Here is a 27996-nt window from a genome sequence, read left to right as displayed (position 1 = left end):
CAATGATATATATTTTTTTCTGTTTCCTTCCTTCTCTCTTTCTTTCTTTCTTTCTTTCTTTCTTTCTGTCTTCATCGCGGTGTTTTGGAGGCCGTCCATTGGCCCTCGCCTGCTGCCAATCAAACGGTGGGCGGCGCCGGCGGAGCAGCGATACTTCCAGTGAAGCGCTCACATGCGCTACAACACGCAGCGGAGGCGACGGGCTGGACGGGCCGCGGCGCAGCGCAACATCCACACGACCGGACGACAGCAACGACAACAACACCACCACCACCACACCGGCGGGTCCACAACACTGCGACCGCGTCCACAGCTTACGACACTTTCTCATCATCGTTGACTGCTTTTCTTTTCTCTCTGTCGCCGGCTCGGGATGTAACTGTCAGTGTCGAGTCCGCGCTTCGAGCTGATCCGCGCTCTCGGCGTTTCACCGGCGAAGTTGCAACTTGCGAGAATAAGTGCGCGCGCGCGCGTGTGTGTGTGTGTGTGTGTGTGTGTGAGAGGAGGAGGGGGGGGGGAGGCAACTTGTGCCACATTTTTCTTTCTTTTTTTGTACATGACATTGTAACGCTCGGCTCCCGTCACCTCTCGACCATGGCGGAAGCGGCCCAGCAGCCACACCTGGTGGAAATCGACCCGGACTTCGAGCCCCTGTCGCGGCCCCGCTCCTGCACTTGGCCCCTGCCGCGGCCGGAGTTCGTCCACCCGGGCGACTCCAACGCGTCGTCGCCGGTGCCCTCCGTCAAGCAGGAGCCCGTCGGCACCGCCGACTTCATCAGCAGCCTGAGTCTGCTGGAGGAGAGCGAGGACTTCGCGGAGCAGAAGCCCGCCGCGCTCTGCCCCGACTTCCAGTGTCGGGACAACTGCGTCCACCAGCCGCCGCCGCCGCCGCAGCAGCAGCAGCAGCAGCATCAGCAGCATCATCAGCACCCGAACCCGCAACTCCCGCATCAGCAGCCGCAGCAGCCGCAGCAGCAGCAGCAGCAGGTGCCGCTGCTCTCCTCCCCGGGCGGCTCGTCGTCCTCGGCGGCCGCGGCCGCAGCAGCCGCCGCCGCCGCCCAGAGGAAGAGCAGCTCGTCCCGGCGAAACGCGTGGGGGAATATGTCGTACGCGGACCTCATCACCAAGGCGATCGAGAGTTCCCCGGAGAGCCGACTGACCCTGTCGCAGATCTACGACTGGATGGTGAAGAGTGTGCCCTATTTCAAGGACAAGGGGGACAGCAACAGCTCCGCAGGATGGAAGGTACGGTTCCTCTCCCCCTCTCTCTCTCTCTCTCTCTCTCTCTCTCACTTGGGCTGTGTGCTGCTTTCCTCCAGGAGTTGCAGTGTGTGTGTGTGTGGGGGGGGGGGCACACTTCACAGCATGAATGGCTGCTGCTTGTTGCCTGATAGAGCAGTCTCCTGTGCCAGTTCTTGAACAAAGTTTTCCAGTGGGGAGTTTTTTTGGGGGGGAGTCTGAGGCAGTGCTGCTCAACAGTGGGTTCACAGGGACTTCATTGTGCTGTTCGCCATCCTCCCCCCCCCCCAGGGCCTCTGCGGCTCATCTGCTGTGCTTCATAGTCAGTTTGTTGTAACTGTAATGTGTTTTTTGTTTGTTTGTTTGTTTGTTTTTCATCTCCATCATTTATCAGTCACCGTATTATCTCCTGCACAGACTTCTACTTGCACTGCAGCCTACCTTACCTCACACAGTGACAAGAGGAGTTAAGTGACTGTTCATCATTTCCACCCCCCAACCACCCAAGGCCTTGTGAAAACTATCCTCTCATTGTCATCCACCCAGCTCATGGTAATGCAGTAAACTGACCAATTGCCGCCGTGACCATAGACAGTCATCTGACTTTCTCCCTGCAGTGTGTAATTTCTGTGGGTCGCACGAGTTGACGGCGCTGCCGAGTGTGCCATTTAAAAAGTGCCTGGCCTAGTAAGTGTGATTAAGAGCGCTCACCTCTCCAGCTGCGGATAGGTTCATTCACAGTATCCACACTGTGTGTGTGTGTGTGTGTGTGTGTGTGTGTGTGTGTGTGTGTGTGTGTGTGTGTCGTGAGGAGATGCCAGGAGCATTCATGTGTCCTGGAAACTGTCCAAAACATTACTCAAGAGGGGACTTAAAAATGTTCTGATGTGGTGTGACAGGCCCTCCCACTGAACACTACTGAAGGGCGTGAACCTCCCTTTTGGAGACGCACAGTTCCACTGGTGTCTGACAATAAATTGATGACAAGTCTACTCTCCCAGTGGGAAATTCATACCGAGCCTGTAGTCACACAGTGAGAGATTTATTGCGGCTTCCCTCTATTATACGCTGTCTGGGATGCGGATGAAATTTAAAGCAGTTGTGGGGTGTGTTTTTTTTCCTTCTTCAATTGTCTTCCCCCCGTCGGAGCAGACTCCCATGTCTGAGTGGTGTGCTAAGGGATGCACTCGTGTCCGGCACAAATGCTAGCAAGAATTTCTTCTCTTTAGTTCTTACTGATTCAGACATACAAAAAAACAAAAACAAAAACAAACAAGCCACAACTTTCATATTTGGCCAAATACTTTTTTTACTTTCGAGTGCACTGAGCACACAAATGCTGTTGTCAGTAACGCCCTGCTCTGTATTGAAGTATTTGACCTCTGTGTTTACAAAAATACGCACATAACGCGCGTTGAGTGGTCAAACGTGGTCCTGTCAGTCAAATTATATGACAGTGGGGAAAACCCCCTTGAGTGTAAACAAAGCAGTTGCCGGGGCACTAGTGTTGCTAGGGTGGTGAAATTGTCCAAGCAGGTTTGGCAGTTTGAAAAAAAAGCAACACCTCTTCATGTATTCATCATAGGGCTTTGTTCAAGTCAAGCTTTAGTGTGTAGTGTGTGCGTTCCTGTTGTGGGTAGAATATACTTTAAAAGGTGGGACAAACCTTTATTTGATCATTTTTACATCAAAATTATTTATTAAGCTTTTTTTTTTGTGGGTGGACATAAACTTTTCGTTTCGGCCAAATGATTGTCAGCGGTCACGCCCCGCCCCTCGATAAGCATGAAGCAACGCTGCGGTCATCACTTTCTCAGTGACACTGGTTACAGTGTAGTTAGGAAGTTATTATATAGTGGAGTGTAGTTAAGACAAACGACCGTGCCCCCAGCATCATTAACTACAACAATGGATCATTAACATTTTGGAGAGTGAGCGACAGGGTCACAATGGCGAAGATACATTGATACATCACTAATACACCACTTCCCCACCGTCGTTCCGTCCGTCTGATGTGTGTTTTGTGTGATTGGCGGCTCGGCGAGGGGGCACTCAGCCACCGCCTGGGCTCGCTGCTTATCCTGCCATGTTGGGGGTGTGGGCTCAGTAATACTGTGGGAAAGAAAAGTGCCATTCACTGCTGCGAGGGGAGTTATTCATAGAGCTCCCCTCTGTTCCACACAGGGGGGCTATCACACATTGTTCAGAGCGAGATCACTTGTGAGGCGAGGCGAGCCGAGGACAGAATGCCTCTGTGCTGAACATTACAATGTAAATTTGTCATTTTCTGACCGGCCATGTGCTTTTGGTTGTGTGGTGTCTCTTTCTTGACAACCCTTTGATGTAAAAAGGTAATTTCAGAGAGACGAACGAATCAGTGTCTAACACCGTTTAGAATTTGACAAAATATTTTTTTCAGTTAAAAATCAGTTTTTGGGGGTATCGTGGTATAGCTGTTGATCTTCGACAGCCTTGTTATATTTTTGCCCTGACCATAAGCCAATATAAAGATGGACGATGTGACAGCTCCACAAATGTGAAGCTTAAATAGCTGGATCGCCCCCTGGTGGCTGGCTGCAGTTTATGTCGTAAACCCCGCCTCCTCCATGTTAGCAGATGTGGATGTAGGTCAAGCTTTAAAAATATATTTTTTTCCTAAGATGGTTTCGGTCATTTTAAGTAGTTCTTATCACACTGACTGGTGTATGTTCAAGTGTTTTTAATCTGTTATTAGATTCTATAAAAACAGAGTGAAACGTCATGATTGACAGCTGAGAATGACTCGTCTCGGCTCCACTTCGCGATCAGACTCTGTCTCCAAAGGAAGTCACCTGTATCCGGGAGGTTTTGGCTTCATTTGTGCACAGTGAGAGGAAGTGGAGACGCGTCGTTGATCTTTATTTGCAGTCTATTTATGGTCTTGATGAAAATATGTAAATGAGTTGGCTTTGTAAAAGGCCTGTATGCAATTCAACAAAAGCACAGAATAACCTTCTATTAATATCCAGTGAAAGTTAAGGTAAGACAATTCTCAGAATGATACTATCTTCTATGGTTTGTGTAAATATTGGGCAGATGTCACTGGTTGACTGTTCAGTCATACACAAGCGGAATATTTTTGGTGGCATCTTTTTTCACTACGAGACTTCGACCTCGACGATGGAACAAACGATAATTTCCCCAATGTGACTGATTTCCCAGAGCAGATGCGGCTCTCCTCAAGTGAACTAGCTAAAGCAAATTAAGTTTTCATTAATCTGTGATTAAGGCTGTCTGCTCTGTAATTGTTAAAGAGCGAGCTTGTTTCACAGCGCTGCTGATCCGTCACAGTCGGTCGTGTTGGGAGTGAGTCATGACAGCCTCCACACTTCTCAGGCCGTCTGCAACAGTGTGAGTTTTGAGGACAGTTGTGCCAGGTGGAGCTGGACACCGGCCCTGGCGCGTGGTGCCATCCAACAGGAAGAGCAGATGGCACAAATTATGCATCACCGAACCTCTCTGCAGAGCTGGTTATTTATTTCTAATTCAGCCGTTTTACTCTGCAAAATGTTAAATAGGTTTGCACACTTGCGTTAACATGGCACAATAGATGGTACACACATCCTGGCGTGCCTGGCCAAAATCTGTTCTTTCTCGTATATCTCTACTATACGTACGTCACTCGGGGGGTAAATATTTGGTTTCAGCAGGTGGAGCTGGACGGCTTTGATGTCAGCGTCGAGATCAATTCGGTCATAGGTTTTTCTCTGTACACGGTGCTCCCTTGACCCTGAAATTCCACGGCCTACGCTGGCAAACACTCCCACGCCGATCTCAAAACAAACCGCGCCGGAGCAGACAAACATGTAGGTCCGCGCAGATTGTACAGCAAGTGACACGAGGGTCATTACCGTGTCAATGCACCCACTGACTCCAAATCCCAGTGGGTGTCTTACAGTATCACAGAGAGGAGACGCTCAGACAGGCCAGGTCAGGATCCAAGTGTGGAATCGGGGTGTGTGTGTGTGTGTGTGTGTGTGTGTGTGTGTGTGTGTGTGTGTGTGTGTGTGTGTGTGTGTGTGTGTGTGTGTGTGTGTGTGTGTGTGTGTGTGTGTGTGTGTGTGTGTGTGTGTGTGTGTGTGTGTGTGTGTGTGTGTGTGTGTGTGTGTGTGTGTGTGTGTTGGAAAACAGGACAGGGCCTCAAGTCATGGATCATGGATTGATATTCATATTAGCATCTCCTAAACTTGCCGTGACCGCCAAGTGACGCTACTTCACGAGGATGTTACTGTCAAAAATTCCAAGAATCTGAAACCTCTATGACCTATGACAGATTTTTGAGGCCAATACAGTATCTGCCATTTGTATTTTTTTCTATTTTTAATCTACCTCGATACGCATGCCTTAGATTATTTATTTATTTTAAATAGGCCAGATGTTTTATAGTGAAAAAGATAATCATCATTGTCCTTGCTGGATAAACTATGTCAAATATAGATTTAAAAAATCAGATGTGTCATATCACCATAATCATGTTAATAACAATATCTTAATGTTTTTTTTACAGTAGTGTCTATTATTCCAGTAGCTGACAATCTTTATCAATTGAATACAAAAATTGTGTTAATTTAATTAGTTATTAATAATTTTTTGGTACGAATGGTGTTGAAAAACCTCTGCCAGTTGACAAGATTTCTATCGTCCTGCATCATATGTTGGGCGACTCTGCTCAAACACCACATTAAAGGTAATTATAACGGCCCAGAGTTTAATTGAGTTGTAATTACGTAGAGTCAGGTTGCCCCATTGTCATGTGCATGGTAGGGAAGGAGCAGAGGTGTGTGTAATTTGCCACGTGTTATCTAAACTAACTGCTCCCGCGAACCCCATGAATACGGCTTACGGAAATACAGAAGCTGTACGAATTAAGACGTTAATCCTGAGTGAGCACAAATTGGTCGCACTTAATCACCAGTCACAAACTGCTTGTTTCTATGGGTCTTGGATGTGTATTATTACGAGAGGGCTCACGCACACACACACACGCGCGCGCACACGCACATCTCAACTCCCTCAGCCAGTTGAGGAGTCCAACCTTGGCATCGCCCCAAGACATGAGGGGCAGCTGTGTTTCTCAGGCAGTGAGATGGAGGAGCTCTCCTCACCCTCCTCCCCATTTCCTGCTCGCGGCGCCTGCCTCTCTCCATTCCTGGTTTTCTGCTTGAGCACAAAGCAGCCCACACTTAGTTACAAGGGGTTACCGGACGCCCCCCCCCCCGAAGACAGTGAGCAGTTTGCTCACTGTCTTCAGAGAAAAAATTAAGAGATAAAGGGAAAAATGGAGAGAGGGAGAGAGGGAGAGAGAGGGCAGCGGAGTCTCGGAATGCTCTAAGTTCAGACTGGGTGACACTTGTTAGGCGTTGCATAACAAGACATTTACTGGAATCAGGGAGCCGCAGGCCAAAGTCTGGTGCCACTGGTTAGTCAGCGGAACTGTGAGGCACTGTGTTAGAGATATGTGGGACGCTAGCCTCCCAGTGTGTGCGTCCATGTGCATGTATGTGTGTGTGTGTGTGTGTGTGTGTGTGTGTGTATGTGTGTGTGTGTGTGTGTGTGTGTGTGTGTGTGCACGCACTTAACCTGGGCCTCATAATTAAAGCCCTGCTGCTGGCAGATGCACAGACACGTTGGCAGACAGACAGGCCGACGCAGGGAGCATTCCAGCGCAAGCTTTTATATCGTTCTTTTTTCTTTTTTTCTATCATGGCGTGATATTGTGCTTTTCCTTTTTCTCCCCTGCTGATTTTAATCTGGTATTTCCTTACAACCGCCTTTTCCCACTTCGCTTTTTGGAATCACTTGGTGCTTTGATGTGCTGACTCACCCTGACTGGCACATCAGGGGTGTTGAAAAGCCACTGAGAGAATCGATGTAGACCACCTTTTAGTCTTTGCAAGATGCCTTGATGATACTAGGCCTGCATTAATGATTATTTCCAATATCAATTTACATGTTCTTTATTTATTCTTGTTTAATCAGAGTGAATGAGTGAAGATTATTGTCTTTTTCAACGTGACGTAACCATGCTCACTCTTTGGGGCTGAGCAGCAGCGTGGCCCCACAGATTATTTCACAACTTCATGTTTTCCCTCATGCTGCGCTCTCCACATTTGTCTTCCTCTCAGTCCCATTGACTCTCTGTTGTTGTCTGTCTCCCATTCCCTCTGCCCAGAAACATTTTAGGAAGTTAATCGCCGCCTCAAACCTCAACAGGCTGAGGTTAAGTTAAAAAAAAAAAGAGAGAGAGAGGAGGGAGACAGGAAAGCAGGTCAGTGTGGCACAGCCAGGGATATCACATGGTGTTTGAATGTTTATGCCTGCATGTGGTACAGTGCATGTGTGTGTTTATTCATGAAATCCAGCCGTTCTGCAGCTAGGGAGTATTGTCACCTCAAAACGAGTATTATTGACAAATTGATTCCATGTGCTGGTGCAGCCTGGGTCATAATTTCACAGTAAACCTTTCACAGCATGTCCAGTATGCCATGGGTGGCATCCAACGGGCAAAGACAGGAGCCATGAGACACATACCTCATGGGGGATCATGTTTGCCCCAGGGGATCCTGTCTGTCTGTCTGGTTGTCTGTCTGTCTGTCTGTCTGTCTGGTTGTCTGTCTGTCTGTCTGGTTGTCTGTTTGTCTGTCTGTCTGGTTGTCTGTCTGGTTGTCTGTCTATCTGTCTGGTTGTCTGTCTGTCTGTCTGTCTGTCTGTCTGTCTGTCTGTCTGGTTGTTGACAAGGCTTCACAGTTTATAAAAAAAAACATGATAAAAGTTCCTTTTCTGTTCACTGCTCTGCTTTGCCCGTCTGCATTGCAGATGCAGTTTTTATTATTTTCTCACTTAAATGACATGCAGAACCTCTTTAGTATGTAAATGAGTTCTACTTCAAATTGGCAATAATTCACATGGCTGTTGCTCCGTATAGAACAAACGACCACAGTGTATCTGCTGCTTCGCGTTGGTTCCAAATGGTCTGCTGAACATTTTGTTGTAGTTAAGTTTTTCCTACACCAAAGAAGTGTCTGGCTGCAACAATTGGAATCACAACTGAGGAGGGGGAAAAAATCATTGAAATTCTTTCTTAATAGAATTCATCATTTGTTCAAATGTTACGTAATGAATTCCAGTTGTCATAACTTTCATTGTACAGATTTGAGATTGTGATTTGGATTTGTGTGCCTTTCAAACATTTTGAGAATATTTCATAATACGGAAGTTCCTCCAGTTAGATCACATATTTTCTTTATTTGCATTAGCCTTTGTTATTTATTTTTTAAATATAGTTTTTTACATTGCTTTTTGCTTCTTAAAATGTTTGTAAGATTCAGAGTTCAGTTAACTTTCCAGCTTGGAAGCAAATCCAAAATGCGTCTGCAACAATTCTTCTACAACAGATAAATACGAAGTTAAACGTACTTGATTAAGGTATGATCTATTTATACTGCAGGTTCCCTGAGCTGAGGAATACAATCTCGCTGAAGTGAGATCCATAATCTCTGTGAGTTATTGACATGGCTTCATTTTTTTTATTACAGCTGATGACTTTACACTTACAGAGCCTTTATCTCACTGGAAAGGACCCAGGATAATCCCTGTGAAGTGCCCTTTCATTTAGTGAGTTCAAACATAGGTGTTTCCCACCACCCCAGACCCTGGCATCACACAACCCCGCTGCACTCATGCCAGAGTTTTGTTTTGTTTTGTCAGTCCCTTTTCTGGCCGTATCCCAGCGGACAGGTTATTCAGTGGGTGTAGTGTCCAGTAACTGCACACTGAGCGATACAAAAAGATACGAGCAGAGAGAATTCGTGCCCACACAGGGCGCTTTTTACGCTAGAGTGAAAAAGTTGGGTCAGGTAAACAGTCATTTAGGATGAGTCACAATGTTTTGTTTTTCTGAGAGTGGGTTTGGTTGTAGCGTGACGGGAGCACGTGATTCGCCTGTCCCAACAGTGGGTTTGCCCAGGCATGGCATTTTGTTTCACCGACTAACACTCGGTCTGTCATCACAACTTCTCATCAGTCAGACAATTGAAGGAAGAAAAAAAAGAGAAAAACTCCTTTGGGGTTAACAGGAAGACCTCAGCATTGTTTTTGGGTGTGAGAAGAGGAAGTGTTTTATGGATTTTAAGTCATTTCACCATTCGAGTGAGAAGTGAAAGCCGCTTCACACATGACAAATGTGGTGTCCCATCAATTTCACATGGCTAATGTGTGTGTGCGTGTGTGCGTAGTGGCTGTAGACACGCAGGGAGTGAGTAGACCAAAACCCCTTTTTTTACGGGACCGCTCGCCACCGAGGGCCCCAAACCACAGGCATTACCCAGACCCACATTGTTGTGCAATTCCTGCCCTGAAGCGATTATGCACGGTGCCTGTCAGACTGGCCTGGCATTGTCAGACAATCGCACATGCAATCCGGGCCCCCTGTGACATACATGGATGCTCACTGGTGCTCTGTAGCTGGCTGGCTTGGAAGGAAATTTTAAATGCGCACTTTAATCAAAAGTGCCATTATGAGTGTGCGTCAGACGGCAGGTTCCCTTGTGTCCGTTGCCACGGGAACTTATAGTTTGTTTTTGAGGTAAAAGTGCATACGAGCGTAACCAAAGCGCCCTCGGGAGTGTTGAGTTTGGGTTGGCATTGGACTTGCAACATCGCGGCACCATTGTCTGTGCTGTGTAGTGAGGCCCTTGGCTGACATAGTGTTCATAAAAGAAACACCCAGCGGAGGGGAGGGGAGGGGTCTCCAGCAGTTAGGTTTCATTTGAGATCAGATTCCACTGGCTCATACCACGGGGACTCAAACTGATTTTCAAAAAGTGTTTTCCAGAGAGTATTTATGTGTATTTGAGCTACTGCCAGATTGAACATAGACATCAAAAAGTGCGGCATCTCTCCCCATTCAGGTTCCTGTGCTGGATTCTAGGAAATGCAGCGGGGCCCGTCAGGCAAATTTACACATGTAGCCACATGTGGACTCATTTTTTTCTGAATGAATCATTCATGTCCCGAAGGAAGCTGATAGGGTTAGGGTCCGGAATTGTTGTTGGGAGATTAAGGATCCAGAGTCCTTACATTTTTCAATGTTTTGAAAGACATTGTCACTTGGAATTTTATTCTGTTAAATCTTGACATGTAATGATCATTTCAAACCCAGAATCATTTGGAAATCACTTGTATGAGTAAAATAAAAATAGTTGGCAGCTCCTGTACTTCTTCTGCCATGGTGCCATTTTTTGCACATGACTCACACTAATATCTGAGCCTAAATACTATAGAATTCTAGACACAATCAGAATATTCATCATTATTTCCATAATATATTTTTTTATTATTTCCATATTAAAAAGGTTGCCCTTTGCCATTACAGTATGCTCTATGTCAGCACATGCAGTAGGTGAATGAATGATCTCTTTTCTGTACTCTGTCTTCCTCCTTGTGCTCCTCTGTCGGAGAGGCGAGAGAGTTTCAGCCTGACAGGAAGTTGGTGCTCTGAGAGCAGTTCAAGCTTTGCAGCAACTGAGTAGTGACGTCATTAGGAGAGGAAGACAACACAGAGCGTGACGCCAGATTCAGTGGCTTCTTCCTCCTCCAGCTTTTCTCTTCTTTTTTTTTCATTCTTCCTCTGAGCTCCGCTCAGTTGGGAAACAAATCAGTTTTTACCAGCGTCACTCCTCTATACGATCAGTTAGATGTCTCACAATCACTCATGTTGAGATACTGCGGTAATCACCCTGAGGTTCCCTAATAATGGGATTAATAACATTGTACTAGATAAATAGAGCCAAAGTTAATGTTGGAGTGAGGCTTTGGTTTACTCATGTGCACCTCCTGTCCCGGCCTGTCAGGCTGCCAGCTTGATAATGGCCCCTCTGATTGGGATGCCAAGTCCAGGTCTCGGTGCCCTGGTTTAATGTCACACTTGCTGTCTACTGTTCCTCACAAATATGTGAGCCGTCACTGTGACTGATAAGTTTGTTTTCTATATACCAGAGTAGAATTTGCGTGTTGAGCAGCATGTCTGTACTGATACATACCGACCTATTAGTTCCAGTGGTAATGAAAACACAGACGGCGGTGATCACTTGACCTTTTTTTAGTCGGGCAGCATAATGAACACGTACAGTAGTAGCAGAGTGGAGGCTTCTTTACCTACCATCTGTCTGTCTCTGTCTATCTGTCTGTCTCTGTCTGTCTGTCTCTGTCTGTCTGTCTGTCTGTCTGTCTGCAGGATTATTAAAAAAAATACTTGCACTGATTTCCATGAAACTTTGTGGAGGGGTTGGGACATGACCCCCGCGGTGGGGCATTGGCCAGTTTGGCATAGTAGAACACGATAGCAACAAGGCCGAATAACGAAAACATTGGTGATTTAAAAAAAAAATAATAATTGAGGAGAAGTGTTAAACAGACCAATATTATTTATGTTATAAAACATTAGTTTTGAATATAAAAAGATCAATTTACTTGACTAAAACAAAACAAAACAAAACATGAAGATAACTTGTTCACATAACCATAGAAATAGGTGCAGAGTCACGATGTAGTCTTCAGTGTCTGTTAAAGTTATTGTTCTCTTGATGTCCCTGGAACATATATGTTTATTTAGTGATGTGTCACTGTTGATTCCTTTTCATAATGAGCCCATGGAAGAAAAAAGAAAAAAACAACTCTGTGATAAGACGAATACAATGGCTACACTACGTCGCATAAGGTGTCTTTAGTGTTTTTCCTCCGAAGCCTGCTTTTAGTTTTTTGGTGGCAGAGACTGAGCAATGCAAATTATGCAATGCAAACTAGAAAACAGGTAAGAACATTACAGCTCGATTTAATAACTGCTTCATGGACATTGTGAATGTCCAAGAAAGGATAAAGCCAGAAAGGATTGAAGCCAAAGTCATTTTCTTTTGTGATTGAAGAACAACAATTCTTCACTCTCGTAGCCAGCTCCTCGCTCAGTCTCCCACGATACAAGCAAACAACCTTCACAAAGGACAGAAAGCAACTTTGAGAAAGACTGACGTTTGAGTTTTCACAAGCACTAACTTTGCTCCTTGTCTTTTCAGTCACGCCAACTGCCACACTCCGATACAATACAATCAGATGTCACAATACCACAGGTTTGGTAGTTGGTACCAAAACCCATTGAAATCCTCTCAGTTCACTCAAAGAATAGAACACCACACACAGAAACACATGCACACACCTCCATATCGTCCGCGTGCGAGCGGTAGTTTTGCATTGACTAAACAAGGTGACAGACCGTCGAATAATATTTATTTGAAAAAGTCAACATGACGTCGACAGACCGCCGCCTGCTGACGTCGTGGAGCGCCCAGCGCTCATTATGAGCCGTCGCTACATTAGTCCAAACAAGATAATGGTAGCCTGCGCGGAGCACTGCTCCGACAGATGCCAGCTGTCACAATCCACGACAACAATAACAGCGACGACATGTCAGCGTGTGAACAGTGTTACTTCATGTTGTGGATAAAAAAAGTCAACAGTTAAAAGTCACTCACCCTGCACAGATCCAGATGACGGTGTTTGTGCCGCTTCAATCCGTTTGAGGTGTGTCCCCTCCTTTCCACTGACGAACTCCATGGCACCTTGGCATTTACACTCGGGCTTTTGGTTGTCTTGGGCTTGTCCCTGATGATCTGTGTCAAATGCAAAATATCTCAAAATATGTATAGATGTATAGATTGCACCAGACCTGTTGCTGCTCTTGCTGCCTCCATTGTGCATGCAGTAATTATTGTTTACTGTCGACGTCAGACGAGAACGCGTGCAGGGTCATTACGCTGCCCTCGTCATTTCCAGGCCCTGTGACACCGATGGCACCTTCAGTACCGACAAGACTGTTTTTGGAATAGCCTGCACCAAATTGTCGGTTCTTGTGGCATCCCTACTCGGTATGTTCTTGACAGCCTCTTTCTTGAAGACAGTTTCAAAGTATACTGTAATGAAACAATACAGAAAAGAAGTGCTCCGATGAGAAATCCTCTCAACTCTGTAGCCGAGTGGACATTTACTGTCCACGTTAAGCCATAAAAACGCCTCGGGGATATCCTTGTGTTTGCCAGGTTGAACTGGGGTAACAAGTGTATAATTATAACCCCCCACCCCAACCCACCCACACCCCTCCCTTCCATGGCGGGCCAGGCCTATGGACGCAGCAGCGGTCCAGACACTGCATCTTTATTCAGGCCGGGCAGGCAGCAGCCCAGCCGCTCCGCTGATCAGAGGCGAAAAATATCCCCGCTCCACAGACACAGCTCTGTGCATTTACAGACGCACATTGTGTTGCACATAGCGACACATGCACATATTTTAGCAACGGTAAGCTTTGCCAGCACAACCCGGTCCCTGTCTGTACACATGAGCAACGCGCTGCCCAAGTCTGAGTCAGAAAAGTCGGCGAGCGAAGGGAGAAACACAGCGCGTAAACACCGAGCTCTGACCGCTGTTAACGTCCTGCTGGGCCATTATTTTAAAACTCTGCGCAACAGTTATCATGAGCAGCATATGTTTAGTCAGAAACATAAATACATAACACGAATCATGCAGTCAGTTATTTTCAGCCTACCTCTTCCAGGTCAGGTGATATCAGTATTATACAAATATATGTATATATAATATATATACATATATATACACATGTATACTTAATAATTAAAACAGTTGATGTGTCGGTTGGAAGTCAATCAGTCTAAAACAAAAGCTAACTTATACTTGAAGTTAATTGGCTTTGAGTCAAATTTGTGACACAATAACAACATTTCTTCAATAATGCTGCCTCTGAGCAACTAAAGGCAAAGGCAAAATTGACAACTTGGCCATTGCTATGAAGTAAAAGCAATGGCATTCTGTGTGGTTTTCATTGTTCTACAGCCCTTCTTAACTTCTCCAGTACCGCTTGAGGAGAGAAACATTCAGTAAACACAAATTAAGTCATTGTTTTTTTTGAGGAAATTAAATCATGCCATAGAATTGGCTCTTGTCATCTTGTATCAACCTTTTCTCACAGGCCGTCATGTAAAACAAGGACGAGTGTGATCCAGATTGGATTTTACGGACAACATTACGTATTGATTGTATAGTTTTAATCTATGGTCAGTCACTCTCTCACTTGGGCAAGTTTTACTTCTGGGAGCAGTTCTTCCAAACGTCAGAAGAAGGGAAGTAGCAGGTGATTTATTACACTCTCACCAAGTTCTGTTTGTTTGGATCCATAACAAGGGCAAACCTTAAGTGGGGGAACTGTTTCTGAGATGTACAGTAAGAGCTTTATCTGCTATTGTGATCCTGCTGAGAAAGCCTACCTGGACAGAGGCCCCCTCTTTCCTTTTTCCTCTTGTTTTGCCCAGTCAGACTCCAGAGTTTTGATTAGGAAGTGGTGGCTCTTGAACCCGCTGTTCTTTTAAATATTTTTTTTTCTTCAGCTCTAGTCTCATGTGTTGCACCTATACCAGGGGCTCAGCGTGCATAGAAACCAGAGGCATCGGTGGGATCGGTATCAGGACTGGCCAGTTCTTCCTGTGTGGATACAATGCAGCAGGAAGTTGGCCAGTAGCCCCCTCCTCAACGCCACCCGTCTCACACTATCATACAGCGATGAAAGATCCTAGAGTGCTCCTTCACCATACGTTACGTACGCACAAAACCACTCATATGACCGTCAATGTATCATTTGTGCGTAGTGTCTGAGAGACGGCCAATCTTCAGCTTAACCGATCAGGCTTCCAAGTTCAACTCTGTGTGTGTGCGTGCGTGCGTGCGTGCGTGCGTGCTTGTGTGCGTACGCACGCACCCAGATTCCTTGCAGAGGATTGTGAACAGGAGTTCCTGCCAAGAGGCAGTCAGTAAATACATTTGCAGACAGATTTGCTTCGGCGTGACTTGTGTTTTTTTCTGCTTTTCCATCTTTGCTTTTCAATGGTCCTATAACTCAGCATCTGATAATGACCGTCTTGAAGAGTTACTTTCTGGAACTCATAGACTGCGACTTTGGGCTCGTAGAACTCTAAAGTGAATTTAAGGAGCTCTATACTGAGCACTCTGTGTCCGGGGGCCCTCCCCCCCACCCTCTCCCTCCTCTCCTTCAGAAATCGAATTTATTGGAAGTTGACGTCAGCGGTTGTGAAAGGGAGCCTTTTTGCTGCAGCACGAGTGTGCGATCAGCTGTGGCCGGTAGTGTACGTGCATGATTTCCCAGGAGGAGTGAGTGAAAAGGACAAGGGAGGAATAGGAGACTTGGGAAGGGGGCAGGACGGAGGGAGAGGGCAGAAACGACCTATTTCTGTCTCGAACCAGATCCTAGGGTCTGTTTCCATTTTTAATCGGAGACTTATTTTAAAAGCAGAAATTGTGGCAAAACAGATTTCTTTTTATATCGCTGCTAACAGTGTCGTGTTTATGCTTTCGCGGCCAGCTACAGCCCGAGGTGCTTGTGCTGCTTTGCTCTCTGAAAGCAACATTAATGACAACAATCATTTCCTTTTCTCCAGTTTGTTTTAATGAAGAAAAAAAAAGGTCCTAGGTTTTACATTTCCTGTGGTCTGCCATTTATTTCCACTGCCCTTTATGATCATTGCTGTATGGATTGTAGTAAATAGGTCAGTGATAATCACTTCTCTGTTCAATACGGGTGCTGATGATAAGATATCAAACTGCAAACACATGAAGTCATCGCAGGCCATTCAGAATGCTTTATGAATAATAATGTGAAGGTGTGTGAAGGTGTGTGTGTGTGTGTGTGTGTGTGTGTGTGTGTGTGTGTGTGTGTGTGTGTGTGTGTGTGTGTGTGTGTGTGTGTGTGTGTGTGTGTGTGTGTGTGTGTGTGTGTGTGTGTGTGTCAAGTTCAATACGTCCTACAGTTTCACAGATTTTCTGTCAGTTTCTATTTATTCCCTATAAAACATATTAAAACACTATCAACCCATAGACAAATACTGTAAAGATACCGTATGCTTGCTCAAACTGTCACAATAATAACAAAAAATCCCATGACACAGATGTTTGAGGCCAGATATAGAAAGTGCAGTGCAGTGCAGACACTCATTCATTCAAGTGATTTGATATTTTTCATCGCTGACTTATGATCTCTGGTAAATCAGAGTCTGCCTCTTTAAACAATACCTCTGAAAAAATAAACGAACTTACAGCTTTTTCATATATAATTTTAAAGAGAGGTTTTGAAAGCAAAAAAAACAAACATATTGTATTTTTCTACAAACCTTTTATTTAACAAAATAAGTCAATCTTACTTAGTTAAGATTTAAATCAGAAACTGTCCGAGAAAAGCACAAGAATATAAAAGTACAACCCTGACCGAGCATTTGATGTCAGCTTCCGGCACTTTGGTTCTCTCTGCACCAAGAAAAAAAAAAACATTCGAAGTTTGGTCAACTCTTGTTATTTGTAGCCAAGAAGACGCAAATCTTTATTGATTATCATTGCCTATTTCCCTGACTCGTATTATTATTCTGATGTTATTCTATGGGCAGTTTACCAAAGTGTGCCAACTTTAGCGAATTTTTCAGAAAATCTGATGTAGTCGAGTGTAATCGGCCTCTGGATCACTGAAGTCCACCAGACTCGCCGTTACACTTCGTTTAATGAATTCGACTGCTACTTGCCCCGTCACCCTGCCATCTCACCTGGAGCTGTGTGCTCGGCCCGCGCTGATGTCAGGCGGGCCGAGCTGCTGAGCTGGTGTTTGCCTAATAAGAGGTTTTTACACATTTTCTGCCTCAACCGCGCTGCACCAACTCAGCACAAAAGCTCCAGACATAATCAACCCACGGCTCTAAGGCTACTTACTCTGGCGGTTAGAAACGGTGTGCTACCTCCTCTGCCGGTTGCCCTTTTCCGCAGCCGCAGACATTACACAGAAAATAGATAGTTGCAGCGCAAGAGCAACACACCAATGGTTACGGGCTGAAATGTCGGTGATGAAAAGTGAAAAAAAAAAAAAAAAGAGCCTGTTTCAGGACAGCACCGCTTGTCTAATGAGCTCAGGGGAAACGGTGCAGGTAAACCACAGTTTTTCAACTTCATCGCAACCAGATCCGAGATAACTGCATGTGAAACTGCTCAAAGAGCTGATTGCGTGTGAGCGTGTACCTGCTGCACGCTTTCAGCCAGCGAGGAGGGAGCATTGCTGCAGACTCTTGTGGCCGTTTGCAGCTGAGGTTTCACTTGTTGCTTGACTTGATCCGAAGCAGCCCAGCATGTAGGTGGTGTTGCAGTCTTCTAGGGGATTTTCTTTTTTCTTTTTTTTCCCCTTCTTTCGCTAGATCAGTTGACATTTGAGAAAATCTGAGAGCGTCAGCAGCCCGGTCATCGTGCCAGCACATCTGTCACACGGCCTCCAGTTTTTCTGCAGGTACCTTGCTACTGTCTGCAAGACAAAGCAGGGTCGGAGAGGAAAGACGGGGAAGCAAACGAGGTGAAGGAACGAGGAGACGGGAGGGGAAGGGGGAAGCGGAAGTAGTAAGGAGGTGACAGAAGACATGGCAAGGGGGCGAGGAGAGGGGAAGAGGAGGAAGGAAACCTGAATGAGAAAAGAAGAGGAGAGGACAACGGAGGAGACAAGAGGGGAGAGGCGTAGGAAGGGGGTGGGAGAAGGTGGGAGAGGACATTTAAAAAAAAGGGAGGACACAAGAAAGGGATGGAGGGAGGGGAGGAGAAATAAAGAGACGTAGAAAAGGCAGGAGAGGATGATGTACCGAACACTGAGGCCTTTCTGCAGTGCTGCCGGTGAGGGAGTTTAGACCAGCACAGTGTGTACTTTGCTGATCCATGCCCGCTCCATCACACACAACCCTCCTCGTTGGCTACAGTACTCTTCTGGTTGGCCCAAATCCCCTGTTGGTCGGACCTAGCCCCCTCTGTGGCCACATAAACTGTAAAACTAAACATTGGCCGGCCCCTTCGCCATAGAGCCACGTCCTTCCCCCCCCCGTCTCACGGGAGGCGGCTGGATGCCACCGATCAGATGATCAGTTGCGCGCCATTGGGCTGCATCACATCATGCGCTACCGAAGCAACTCCACCTTGGGGCCAACCAACGTCACTAGGAAACACCCCATTTCAGGAGAGGGGAGAGAGACACGCAGAGAGAAAGACGGGGAGAGACAGAGAGAGTAAAAGAGAAACAGATGTAGCTCAACTGTTGTGTAAGTTGAGAGGAGACAGCCCAGCCTCTCTCCAGCAGCACTGATAAGACACCCAACACACACACACACACACACACACACACATGCACACACACACTGCAGTCACTTGTTGAGTCATGAAGTGTCCAGTCGTGTAATTAATTTTCAGCAGTGACACGACAAAGTGAACATTACTTTCATTGAATAGATACAGTGTGACATCAGGGATTAGTGCCTGTTGCTAAACATAACCCCCCCTGCAGATAAGGGGGAGGGGTGGACAAAGGGTGTGTGTAGGGGGGGGGGTAAATATGCGGTGTGTCCATTTGGCTCGCGCCGCTGCGGCTTCGCATTCCATGGCTTTTTTTTTTTCGCCGCCTCACGACCGCCGTGTTTCCTGTGAGGCAGGAAGTCAGCTCTGTTTCCTGTCACCGTCGGCTTTCATGTGGTCACTTCCTCGTGTTTTGCCAGCGCCTGCTCCGCTCTGTTGACTCAGAGCCACGGAGGTGGTGCTCCTGGCGGTGGGCTCGGGCAATGAGCGGGGACGAGTCTCCGTGTTATCTCAGAGAAACAGCGATGTCAGTGTGTTGTACATTAACATTTGTTATGATTTCATTCCTCAGTGCGTTAACTATTCACTTTTGTTTTGTTGCTTTCTTTTTGCGGCGAGGTACTTTTGAGACGGGGGGAGGCAGTGTCATATTTTTTATCCAACACAAGATAGGATTTGTCCTCCAGCAGCAGTAATCAGAGTTCAGTTGTGTGAAATCCTGGGTTTCGTAGCCTTGCTGAGGAATGTTGATTGTGATGGCTTGTGCTGGCTGGGAATCCTGACTTTACCGTTTCCTTCAGAGATACGAACAAGTTTGGCTGTGATTACGATTGAACTTTGCACACAGTGATTGGCTGGAATGCCAAGATTCCTGTTTACTGTGGCCAGAGATAAATCAGTGTCACATACAGTCACAGGATTCAAAAGACATTCAGACTCTCTTCATTTGAAAAAAAAAAAAAAAAAGGTGGGAAAAAGTGAAGTGTGCGTGTGTTCAACGCAAAATATTACTGGCTGCACTGGAGTGAGCAGCAAAATCAACACCATTCTGCGCTGCTCTTTGTCGCCATTCCACTAAAACCATGAGTTGTCACTGGCACGCTCTCACAGCCACATCAACACACACACACACAGTGTGAGAGATACAGCTTTTCCATTGGCTACACCACCTCACACCCTCAGCCTCACTCATCAGAGCAGTTTTTTTCTTCAAGACTTTTAAACGTATTTTGAAATGATGGACACCGCAGCCAGCGCACTGGCTGTGACACATGCCGAAATAGAAACCAGAGCCTCTGAAGTGGAGTTCGTCTTTTGTCCTTCCTGTCATCAGGATGATATAGGGGCTGCAACAGGACATCCCGGCGTCTGCGCTCACATTGCAGTCATTCCTCTTCGAAGCACAGCTGAAATTACCAGCACTCTTAGTGGTCATGGGAAGGAGAGGCTCATGACCAGAATTTACTCCCTTTTGTCATAACCAGCGATGTGCAGCGGGAGGGGTGGGGGGGCGTGGGGGAGGCTAACCAGAGAGGGGACGTCACGTCCCTCGGATCATGCAAAACGAGCCCGAGACCATCGGCTGATGCAGTCGGGTCATTTGATTTCATTTCATTCACTTAATTTCACGAGTCCTCATGTGCCCCATAGAGCGTGAGGTCCTCCGGTGACAGGTGAGAGGCGGACAGAAGGAAAAAGAGATACAGGAAAAAAGGAGAAGAAGAGGTAAAGGTGAAACTGGTCGGGTCGACCTCAGAATTGTGTTTATTGTTGAGGTTTTTTCCGGAAAGGTGGTCGTCAAGTAATTGGACAAAAAAATGGAGAGTCCTCCATTTATTTGAAACTGTACACTGCACTTGCGTTACCACAGTAACCACGTTTGAGACGCAACCCTTTGTCGATGCGGTCCTCTCCAAAGCTTGACGGGCACAAGCCATCGTACATTCAGAGTATTTTAATTCGATGAATTAAAGCTCGTCGATTACTTGGTTGAGAAAGGCGATCGACGGCGAACGTGCTTGTTGTGTCGCGTGTTGGAAGTGGGATGAGATGTCGGAGTCGAGCGTGAGGCGAGATGGGCAGAGATGAGGAGCAGATGAAGTCTGCGGTGAAGGCAGAGGGCAGGCTGTGAGCCAGATGTGAAGCGGTGACTCACCGCAGGAATAGGCTTGATGACGTGAGCCACTATGCACGCTAAGCTCTGTGTGTGCGTGTGTGTGTGTGTGTGTGTGTGTGTGTGTGTGTGTGTGTGTGTGTGTGTGTGTGTGTGTGTGTGTGTGTGTGTGTGTGTGTGTGTGTGTGTGTGTGTGTGTGTGTGTGTGTGTGTGTGTGTGTGTGTGTGTGTGTGTGTGTGTGTGTGTGTGTGTGTGTGTGTGTTTGCCGGGAGTTCCAGCCTTTCTTCCAAAACAACAAGCTCCACGCATGCACAGTAATGTCTGGCCAAGGCTCATTACTTCATGTTAAAGCCTGGGCACTAAACAAGCCAGGCCATAACAGAGCCAGAGTGTAAATTATCCTGGGGGGTTGGGTGGGGGGGGCTTCTGTGATGGGTTGGAGTTTGACGAACGCAAACAGGCTGAAAAACAGTTTCTGCTGTTCCCGTAAAAGTAGGACAGGGATGGTGTCTCACCCTCTGCGGTTTGCTCAGCAGACGTTCGCACAATATATTCTCGCCCTTTTGTTTGCAGTGTTTTAATAATGCTTCACTAGCTTCCTGCACAAAAAAAATTAGTTTTTCCACCGGGGGTGTCACTAGGCAACGTGAGAGTGCAGAATTAATGTGTCTGTAAGGAGGAAAGATTAGTGTGTTTCCTCCCTTTGATTCTGTGCTGGTGTAGACAAGACACGTAGTCAGGTGGAATGTGTGTGTTGGCACAATGGTGCTTTACAAAGGGCCCCTCTGTTTTTTTTGTGAAGGAAATAAAAGGCCCACTTGTACAGTATGTTTGGAGATAAGAGTGTCTGCAGTTTAAATCCTCACTCTGTGCAGGAAGTATTGCTCGTGGAGTGAACTTATTGACACCTATTGTGTGCGTGTTTGCACACGTGTGTTTCTTTGAATAGCAAATGGCATTAGATTGTCGAGTGACCTCAATATCTCCCCTTTCTCCTCAGTAAGTCAGCTGTCAAGCCGACCAGTTTTTTTTGTTTTTTTCAAAAGTGATCCCCCTGTACAGGGGGGGATTTACACTTGGATGCTAAAGCAGATCTGAGTTGTTTTTGGGGGGGAAAGGGCAAACACAAATCTCTCCGTTTGTCCGCGCCTCACCCAGCTTTTCTCCCTTTCTCCCTCCCCTTCAGAACTCCATCAGACACAACCTGTCCCTGCACAGCCGCTTTGTTCGTGTCCAGAACGAGGGGACGGGGAAGAGCTCGTGGTGGATGTTGAACCCGGAGGGCGGGAAGAGCGGCAAGTCCCCGCGGCGCAGGGCAGCCTCCATGGACAACAACAGCAAGTTCACCAAGAGCAGAGGAAGAGCCGCCAAGAAAAAGGTAAACAAACAAAGGATCGACCGGACGCGTTTGTACTCAGGAATAACAGATATTGAGTTTTTGAGCCATGCCAACCACTGCCTCCACACTTAATTTTTAAGTTTTAAAATTAAGGAAAAAGGTGAATGGCTGTCCTGGTGTTGATTTTTATACACAACACATTTTAGAACGATTGGCATTGGATATCATGCGAAACTCTTAGTCTAAGAAATGTTGACTTTTCTTGTTCTTAAAAGCTGCATTCCAATTTTTTGGACCATTAGAGCCAAAATGAATTATCTAAAAATGATCGTTTGTGATTGGCAGTCATATCCACATGCAAACCAATTGTTTCTCATAATCCTCTGTAAACATCCTCGAGCGTGTGTGGTATTTGTCATGATTATTTGGGTGTTTTATATAGAGTGGTGTCGGCCCAAGGCGTGTGTTACACCGTCTCCCCGTCTCCCCACAGCTGTCCCTGCAGGGCGGCCCTGACGGAGGCGCAGAGAGCCCCGGCTCCTACTCCAAGTGGCCCGGCAGCCCCAATTCCCACAGCAACGACGACTTCGAAGCCTGGAACAGCTTCAGGCCTCGGACCAGCTCCAATGCTAGCACTCTGAGCGGCCGCCTCTCGCCTTTCATGCCGGAGGACGATCTCGGGGAGGCAGACGTGCACATGGGCTACCCAGGAGCCCCCGGGGCCAAAATGACGGCCACGCTGCCCAGCCTAACAGAGATGACCGGCTCACTGGGACACAGTTCGGAGAACGTCATGGAGAACCTTCTGGACAACCTGAACTTGCTCTCGCCCAACAACTCTCAGGTCGGAGGAGGGGCGACGACCCCCGGCTCCTCCCAGTCCTCCCCGTCTCCCATGATGCAGCCGAGCCCCGGGTACCCCGCTTACAGCTCCCCCAGCATGGCCGCGCAGCCTCAGCAGGACTATCGCAAGTGTGGCTACGGACAAACCGGAATGAACACTCTGTCGTCCATGCCGCTGCAAACGCTGGCGGAGAGCAAACCCAGCTTCGGACCCGGTATGGGCCAGTACAGCTGCCCCGCGGGGCTTCTGAAGGAGCTGCTGACGTCAGACACAGACCAGCACGGAGATCTCATGCCGTCAGTGGACACTGTGGTGTCTCAGTCCAGTGGAGGCTGCATGCTGCCGCCGTACAGCAGCAGTCAGCATGCGGTCAAACTCATGGGCGGAGGGAACGGTCACTTGCACGCTCTCTCTCACACCCATCCACACAATGTGCACAGCCAAGGCCCGGCCACGTCACTAGCTATGAATGGCCGCTTGCTCATGTCCCTGAGCCATGGCGGGGGCAGCACACGTTTGCCCGCAGCCAAAAGTCCAATGCAGATGCCTTACGGCATCTCCAGCCACCTCAGCGGGGTAGGAATGCCCGGCGGCTTCTGCCCCCTCAACACCAATGGGTACGGCCGACCAGGCCTGCCGCCACCCACACACCCGGAGAAGCTCCCCAGCGACCTGGACGACATGTCCATCGAGAAGTTTGAGTTTGACATGGAGACGGTGCTCCATGACACCCTGATGGACGGGGACTCTCTGGACTTCAACTTTGAGCCGATGGTGACCCAACAAGGTTTCCCCCACGGGGTAAAGTCCACCACACACAGCTGGGTGTCAGGGTAGAAACTGTAGACTGAGAAGAAAGAAAGAAAAAAAGATCTGTTCATCTGAAATGTCCTTGTTGCTGTTTGGTGAAAGACACATTCAGAACTCATCGTCCCATAATCATAACCTGCAGTTTCTCTACTTTAAAAAAAACAAAAAAACTTTTCTCTTATCACTTCCACGATGTGCCGAGGACGTCCCTGAACTGAAGACGATGAAACCAGAACTCATTTTGAAATATCAAACATTCTGTACAAACTAAGTGCCAAACATTTTTGCCTTAACGTAAGAGCCAAACTGAAACACACCTCTCTGGTTTACTCACCAAGGCTAGAAATACTACACAGTGGTTTTGTCTAAGATTTTTTACAAGAAATGCTGCCAACTACATCTCATCATCATCATCATCATCATCATCATCATCATCAGCAGCAGCAGCAGCAGCAGCAGCACAATCTGTGGGGGTGAACCAGCTCATACTCTCTGCTGTTTACTTGTCTCCACATGTGTATGTGCACTGTAGTGATAATTGATCACCACTACGGACGAATTATGAAGTTAATCTGGCTCATGGGTTTGTGGACTGATATGATTTCACGTGAGAGACTTCTCAAGGGGTCCTCGGATGATGTTACATAATAACTCACTTTGTTGTCGCCTGAATGTACATAGAGTCGTTGTCGTAGAGATTGAAAAAATCAGGTCCGTAGTGTATTTTATGTGACTGTAAATAGTGTTTACAGAATTGAAGCAAAAATTAAGGCAGCAGAAGTGAGCTCACGGAGCAAACTGGATCAGATTCATATCGAGCACATGTCAAGTGGACACGTCTGTGTTTGAGAATCCGCGTCAATCAGGCTGTAAAAAAATGGTCATAAACTTTCTGATTTCTTGTACATAAATTAAGGATGTATATTAAAATTATGGAGTCGTCGTTTACTAGATTTTAGTTTATATTTGACGCCTAAATTATTTGACGTTGAGATAGATTCATGCTGGTGCAGAACCTGCACTCGGACATTGAAACTGTTCATTGAGTCATTCGTCACTCTGAACCTTAATACCACAGGGGCCTATTTACTGTGCCTAACAAAGTAGATATCGACTGCAGGCTTGAAGGGTTTTATAACGTAAATGTCTACGGTCCAGAAGATACTCAAAGGCAGCGGTCTCGAAGAGAAGTACAGTGAATTCTTTATTCTCGGTTCCCCGCCTTCTCAAGCAGAAGAAGAAGCGAGTGAGATGGTTAGGGTTTCCTGAACGCTTTGTGAACGTGAGCAGGTCGAGGTGGGGTTCATAAAAGGACAATTCTCGGCGCCACAGTTGCGTCCGCATCGACGCCGAGTCCGAGACCTGCTTGAGACTGTCATTAGAGACACTGTGAGTCACCAGCCTGTCCCCTGTTCACTTTCAGAACTTGTTTTTTTTCTTCTTTGTCTCAAAAGATTAGTGTGACTGATTTGAATTAGTACAGTATGATTCCTTCTTGTCCAAAAGAGCCGCCCGATGCCGTCAACAGGATCAGCTCCACTTTTACTCTGCCTCTACCTCTACCCATGTGTCGATAGCTTGATAGCTCCCAGCATCGTTTTAATAAGAAGCTTATTTTTATTTTTTATTTTTTTTAAGTTTCCCCTTGAAAAGCGCTACTTAAGTGTTAAGTATTTTATCCAGCTTGTATATTTGCATTTTCTGAACTTGCTTTTCCAACTTATTGCTGTACTAACAATGAGCTCGTCAGGCAGCGAGCGACTTCTTACGCAGAGTCACCAATAGTGCACAAGGTCGCGGCGACCTCAGTGAAGGCGTCGACTGGCCCGGTGGCTGTAAGACCAAGTGGCTTGGAGGCGACCAAGTGAAACGGAAAACTGCCTATTTGACATTAATGTTAATTGATTGACTTAACCACATATATCAGCGTGTGTCGTCAAGGACTCTCGAGTGTGCAAGTTTTTAGTTTTTTTTAACTGAAGTCGTGCTACCACTGAGTTCTCCTCCAACCGCAGGGGGAAAGCTCTGGTGGTCGAAATGAAAACTTGCATGCTCCAGACCAGAAAAAGCACACGATCTGTCACCGCAGACATCGATTTTAAGAACGCCTGGGAGCAGGCAGGTTTTTTTACGAGTAGTAAAGAGAAATTCTTAACATTTCAAAAAGGCTCTGCAGAGAAGCCGCGAAAGAAGCTGCTATTTGGCTTTGGTGCCAGATGTTGCCTTTTCTTACCCAAACATGCCATAATGTACTATAGCCAAATTTGCCTTTTTGAAGTTAAAGTGATATATTTAGCCTTTTTATCATGTGATATGTTCAGAATTATATATATATATATATATATATATTTGTGCCGGTCACTCAAGTCAGGATAAACTATACTGAATCCATGTAGTCAGTGTCACAGGGTTCATTCTAAAAGTAAAAGAGCTGTACTAAGTAAATTATATCTCTACATTTTAAACATTTTGAATCTATGCATTGTATTCCTTAATTTTATGTTGCTATTGTTATATTTTCTTTTTTCTTTTTGAACTTATGACAGAGATATTTTATTGTAACATAGCGCTGTGAGATATAATGGTGTTGTTGTTGTCAAAACTCTATGTTCCAGATAGTTATATGGGGGGAAAAAATGAAGTTTATTTAGAAAAATAGATGATGCAGTGATTGATAGGCTACGCTTTTGTAAACTGACGATGTTGTATTTCTTGTATTTAGCTACAGTTTTTAGAAAATAGCATCAAAAAGCAAATTACTGAAAAAAAAATTGTTAAGATATATTGTATTTTTAAAATGAAAAACACAATATTTAGACTGTCAGAGAACTCCTGCTTGAAATGCAGATCCTGGACCAAGTTTTGTAATTTTATGAATAGAAAGATGTTGCACTTTTACTCACATTTTATAACAAAGTGCTCCTCGTGTCAAGAGGAAGAAAACACCCGAAACATATTTTAAAATGAAAATCTGTTACATCTAACTTATACAGGAATAAATTGGAAATACGCTGTGTGATTTGCAATCAATAAGAATATGTAACTTGTTCAATATTAATGTATTAAGACCTGAATAAATGTATCTCTGTGTTAAAGACGTGTCAGATCTGTCATTTAACGATGAGAAAGCTGCAGAGGTGCACGCAGAAGTGGACACGAGCACGGAGCTGCTCTGCAGGTAGACATGGTCTGTCGCCGGTTGGTAAAAGGACTATGAAATAAGTTTGAACGTGATCCTTTGAGCCTGCATTACTTTCTTACATATTAATAGTATAGTTGGTCGTCTATACTTCCATTTTTTTTCTCAATAGAAGTAAGTGAAAATATAAATATGAAAAAATGACATATTGTCATATGATTTTTTTCTGGTCAAGCCATTGGTTGTACTCTCATGCCTAAACTTTGGCTTGGCAGGACATGATCAGCATGCTGTCTAAGGTCACACATCCACGTCAAAGCGATCAACAGTACTTGAACGTCTGCTAGTAAAGTTGCGGTGGACCATGGTCACAGAAGTGTGGACGGATCCGACACAATGTAGCACTGACTTTATTTGTGGCAGAAGCATTTACATGTCAGGAGCTAAACCGCTATCAAAACATTAAACCTAAAATGAAAGTATTCGCAGAGTAAAAGTAAGTAAATATTCCCTGTTCATCTTGCATTCTGTGTCTGTGCTTGAAGCCTGGAAAGTACGCAGGAGGATAAAGGATCCCAGAACAGGAGATTTAAGCCATGTGCAGAGGCTTGTTGTATAAAAGACCTGAAAATTCTCCACTCGTGTGCTAAACTCTCTCAGTTCTGGCGTCTCATTTCTTCCCTATAATGATTCCTCCTGGCTTTTCCTTACAGCCACATTCCGCACCATGCACCCCCTACCACTGAACTCAGTCACCCCAGACAGCAAACTGCGCCGCCTCTCTGGACCCACTGTCTCTGACTTTGACTTGTGAGTAAAAGTTTACCTTTCCTAGACAAGCATGCTGGGGACTATTCTCATAAAAAGCTCTGGCTAAAGAAGGGTTCTCAGGAAGTTGCAGGCGAGACCAGTGCTCAACTCTCTTTCCACACAAAATCTCCTCCTGTTTTTGTTTTTTTTCTGCATCCAATTACTGTAGATAACGTGAATCCAATGCCAGAAACTTGACAAACCTACATAATCTGCATGCATATATACTGTAGCGTGGCGAGGAAAGCCAGCTCAAGAAGTGGCACAACTTATGTTTCAGCGCTCCCCGTGTCCAGGGGGAAATAAACAGAGCTAGATCTTTTTCTTTACCGTGCAGTGCAAAATGGGCCACGGTTTTGGTGTCAGAGCGAAGTGGGAGGGGGGAAGGAGGGGGAGGAAGGGGGGCTGCTTGTGAGCACATAGCAGAGGAATGTGGGTGTGGACT

General features: G+C 46.0%; 1 protein-coding gene across 1 annotated transcript; it reads left to right on the top strand.

Moving 5' to 3' along the window:
* The first annotated feature begins 92 nt into the window (after positions 1–92).
* On the top strand, positions 93–26697 carry foxo1a (forkhead box O1 a). Its single transcript, XM_035623877.2, has 3 exons — positions 93–1245; positions 21796–21987; positions 22442–26697. Exons 1-3 carry the CDS (start codon positions 595–597, stop codon positions 23627–23629), a joined length of 2031 nt encoding a protein of 676 aa, XP_035479770.2. The 5' UTR covers positions 93–594; the 3' UTR covers positions 23630–26697.
* The last annotated feature ends 1299 nt before the right edge of the window (positions 26698–27996 follow it).

The sequence above is a fragment of the Scophthalmus maximus genome, chromosome 11, assembly GCF_022379125.1.
Source record: "Scophthalmus maximus strain ysfricsl-2021 chromosome 11, ASM2237912v1, whole genome shotgun sequence".
NCBI classification, from domain to species: Eukaryota; Metazoa; Chordata; class Actinopteri; order Pleuronectiformes; family Scophthalmidae; genus Scophthalmus; species Scophthalmus maximus.
Note: the sequence above shows the minus strand (reverse complement) of the source record. Positions and strands in the feature narration are given on the sequence as shown.

What these genes read in the sequence shown, in the direction of transcription:
- foxo1a (XM_035623877.2), top strand. Translation starts at nt 595, where the DNA reads ATGGCGGAAGCGGCCCAGCAGCCACACCTGGTGGAAATCGACCCGGAC. An exon ending in ACAGCTCCGCAGGATGGAAG is followed by an intron (nt 1,246 to 21,795) that starts GTACGGTTCCTC and finishes CCTCCCCTTCAG; the next exon opens with AACTCCATCAGACACAACCT. An exon ending in GAAGAGCCGCCAAGAAAAAG is followed by an intron (nt 21,988 to 22,441) that starts GTAAACAAACAA and finishes GTCTCCCCACAG; the next exon opens with CTGTCCCTGCAGGGCGGCCC.